Raw genomic sequence first — 3,768 nt, 5'->3', positions numbered from 1 at the left:
GTTCGCCCCGAACACATAACTTAATTTCATCAATAATAATTCATTCCACTAAAGAACTATTATTGAACTACCGCACCAATCCCAAATTACATTTTGGGCTCCTTCTTATTATGAGTGTGTTAGTCTCCCTGTGTTTAAGATATCGAATGTCCACTAATTAAGTGAGTTACTGCATGACAACTCATTTAATTAATATCTTAGTCCAAGAGTAGTACCACTCAACCTTATCGTCATGTCGGACTAAGTCCACCTGCAGGGTTTAACATGACAATCTTTATGAGCTCCTCTTGGGGACATTATCAACCTAGATTACTAGGACATAGTTTCCTTCTATAATCAACAACATACACTATAAGTAATATCATTTCCCAACTTATCGGGCTTATTGATTTATCGAACTAAATCTCACTCATTGCTAAATTAAAGAAATAAATATCAAATATATGTGTTTGTTATTATACTAAGATTAAGAGTACACACTTCCATAATAACTGAGGTCTTTATTCCTTTATAAAGTCAGTATAAAAAGAAACGACCTCTAATGGTCCTACTCAATACACTCTAAGAGTACCAGTGTAATTATATAGTTAAGATAAACTAATACCTAATTACACTATGATCTTCCAATGGTTTGTTCCTTTCCATCTTGGTCGTAAGCAACTGTTTATAATTTATAAAGAACTGATAACATGATATTCTGCGTGTGACACCACACACCATGTTATCTACAATATAAATTAATTGAATAACTACATTTATAAATGTAGATATTTGATCAATGTGATTCTTATTTCTAGATAAATGTTTATACCAAAAACTAGTCTTTTAGTATACACTCTAACAAATCCGAGGTGCATTAATTTCAATTATGAGGTCAGGAATCATTACCTAAAATCTTGACTTGCTTTGCAAGGACATACAAACTTTTCAACTAATATTAGTAGAATCAAAGATCTTGATGCTAAATTCCACTAACCAGCCAATCACCTAATCTTGGACTAATTAAATTGGGTTTGGCTAGATATATTCCCAACCGAAGAGAACCTACTTGTTTAGATTAATTGGGGTTGCTAATTATTTGAGACCACCCCTACAATGCCCATGACCTAATTTAGCACCTCTATAACCACTAGCTACCTAGTGTTCTCTTGGCTTAGGTGTCTCTTGCTTCAACCTTCATTGTTGTTTCTTCAGGTCAATGGCCTCGCTCACTGGAATGGCCAAACAAAGAGAGCTGAATGGAATTCTACTGAGTGAATCAGAACCGAGGTCGCAGAAACGAGTGTCCGATGCAAAGTCCAGGGAACTCAGTGGGCATGACATCTTTGCCCCGCCACCTCGAGAGTTTCCGCTAGTGAGATCCACTGAATATGCCTTCTACTTCTTCTTTTAGTTTCATTTCTTCTTTAGTTCGATAGTACTGTTGCTGAATCTCTCTTCTAAACATATATATATATATATGCAATTAATGTTGCTGTTAGAAAATTCAGGTTCAAAAAGTAGCTGAGTTAAGAGGCAATGGCGCCGGAGAGAGAATAGTAAGCGAGGTGAAGCTGAGAGAGATGACTGGGAATGACATTTTTGGCAAGGGGGAGAGTGCTGCTCCATCTCGAGATTATCTTGGAGGAGTCCGTAAACCCCCAGGTGGTGGAAGCAACATCACACTCCTTTGATGCTGCATGTCTTTCAGGAACAATTCAGCTCCTGATATCTATTATTATAATAATAATAATAATAATAATAATAATAATAATAATAATAATAATAATAATATTATTATTATTATTATGACTCTCGCATTAGGTTCAAGAGTTTCTGAATTAATAGGATGATGATGATTTGCTTGAAACTTTAATTGGGCTTGGTTTTTGGCATTGTAAGCTGTGTTTCAAACATATACCCCGTTCATTTTAAGTTTTCAAATCTCATGCCACCTAATTACTTTAAATTAATGTCCCTTTTCAAATAGTTTAGAGAAGAAGAAAAATAATTTAATAAACATGATAGGTGTTGATATAATTTTATAAAGTATTATCATATAGTGCTCAAATATATTAAGATTTTAAAAATATTTTAATGTCATTTTAGTTGACATATGTATCCAGCTGTGAGAAAATTCAGGTTAAGACTTGATCTTTAAATGTAAAAAATTAAAAAGTATTATGTTGCTGCCCGAGGACTAATATATTATATTTATTGATTTGATAATATATATATATATATATATATATATCCAGATTTGGATAATATTTTAATTTATTATATTTAATATTTAATAAAATACTCTGAAAAAATATTTAATTTTGTTAAATATTTGTTCTTCATATTTTTCATCAAATTTCTCTTGGTATTATAAAGGAGTGTAGAGTGCTATGCAATTAAAAAAATTTGAGATGATCGGCCACTAGTTTTCTCTTATGCCAAGCTTCAAATAGAGATTTGTTAAGCACCACGGCCTTTGTAGGGTAAGACCTTGGATAATGGTCCCTTCCAACTCATCAAGCTCCGGCTACATGGCTTGACTCCATGATAGTGAACCTGTTTGCAAGTCTGGCGTGTGGCATCCATGTAGGTCAGCTTTCAAAGTGCCCCTCCAAAGTGCTCAACTTCTTGAATGCCCGTTTAGTTTTGATGCAAGAGGATTCTAAAAATTTTATTACTAATTTTGATAATTTTTGAGTTTTTTAAAAAAATATTTTTAGGGTTTTTTGGTAATTTTTAATTTTTACTAGTGTGATTATGCACCCGAGCTTCCTATGTAAAAAATTATTTTAATTTAATATTATACTTGTCTTAGTAAAAAAAAATTAAAAAAAGTATATTTTTTAACATCATCGGCCTAAAATATTTATAGAAGCTTCTTTGATCATGTTGTCAATTTTAAGATATTGGACTAAAAAGAACTATATTTTTTTTATATAAAACAAACAATCAGAGAAAATTAATGATGAGAAAAATTTATAATAATACGCTGTAGCTGAGTCTCGAACTCTAGATTCGCTTATGAAATTATTAATAAACCTTGGAATTATTTTTAATGTAAATAGAAAAAAGGACATTAACATAAATGTGTTTTAGGCTTCATCAAAATTAGTTAGTAAAGAGGGGAGATTTTTAATAAAATAGTAAGATATTTTGATTCCGCTTAGAATTGTTAGGATTGTGAGTAGTTAAGAAATTTTTTCCTTTCTATTCAAATTTCTTTTATTTTTTTAGAAAATAGAAATTGGGATTATACATTAGATTTCTTTCCTTTCTTTGAGTTTTGGGGTTTGAAATCTATATAAATATGTATTTAGCTATTTGAGTATTAATCCTTGGTTATTAAAAAAAATTCTTTTTCAGAAAAATCTAGAGGATGACGATTTTCTCTTATTGTCTTCTCCTCAATTTCCACTTCTAGTCAGCTCGTAGACTAATCGCTATCCTACCCAAAGTCAATTGGTATCAGAGCTAGTATGTTTCAATTGAGGAAGTCGAGCATCAAATCCAATAAAAGGTTATCGTGGTCATGATCGTGGCCGTACTAGGCAGGTTCCAGCTAAGCAAGCCTTGCACCGTGGTTGTAACATCCAAAACGAGATTGAGAATTTACCAAGACAAGTCACAAATTTAACCCAATATCTAACAGCCCAAAATGTTGAAGATTGTGAAATCTCGCGCAAAATCTTGAAGATCATGAAATCTCGTGCAAAATCTTGAAGATCGTGAAATCTCAGATGATGAATCTGAGTCTACCTTCGAGAACCCTTATCACTAGCGGGCTAT

At 32.2% G+C, this 3,768-nt stretch overlaps 1 protein-coding gene across 1 annotated transcript; it reads left to right on the top strand.

Moving 5' to 3' along the window:
• The first annotated feature begins 1,143 nt into the window (after positions 1-1,143).
• Positions 1,144-1,696, top strand: LOC122000539. Its single transcript, XM_042554914.1, has 2 exons — positions 1,144-1,354; positions 1,491-1,696. Exons 1-2 carry the CDS (start codon positions 1,199-1,201, stop codon positions 1,671-1,673), a joined length of 339 nt encoding a protein of 112 aa, XP_042410848.1. The 5' UTR covers positions 1,144-1,198; the 3' UTR covers positions 1,674-1,696.
• The last annotated feature ends 2,072 nt before the right edge of the window (positions 1,697-3,768 follow it).

The sequence above is a fragment of the Zingiber officinale genome, chromosome 7A (assembly GCF_018446385.1).
Source record: "Zingiber officinale cultivar Zhangliang chromosome 7A, Zo_v1.1, whole genome shotgun sequence".
NCBI lineage: Eukaryota > Viridiplantae > Streptophyta > Magnoliopsida > Zingiberales > Zingiberaceae > Zingiber > Zingiber officinale.
This window is presented reverse-complemented; position numbering and strand designations above follow the sequence as displayed.

Excerpts from the sequence above, each read along its gene's own strand:
- LOC122000539 (XM_042554914.1), top strand. The coding sequence starts at position 1,199 with ATGGCCTCGCTCACTGGAATGGCCAAACAAAGAGAGCTGAATGGAATT. Across the intron at positions 1,355-1,490 it reads CACCTCGAGAGTTTCCGCTA|GTTCAAAAAGTAGCTGAGTT; the intron begins GTGAGATCCACT and ends TAGAAAATTCAG.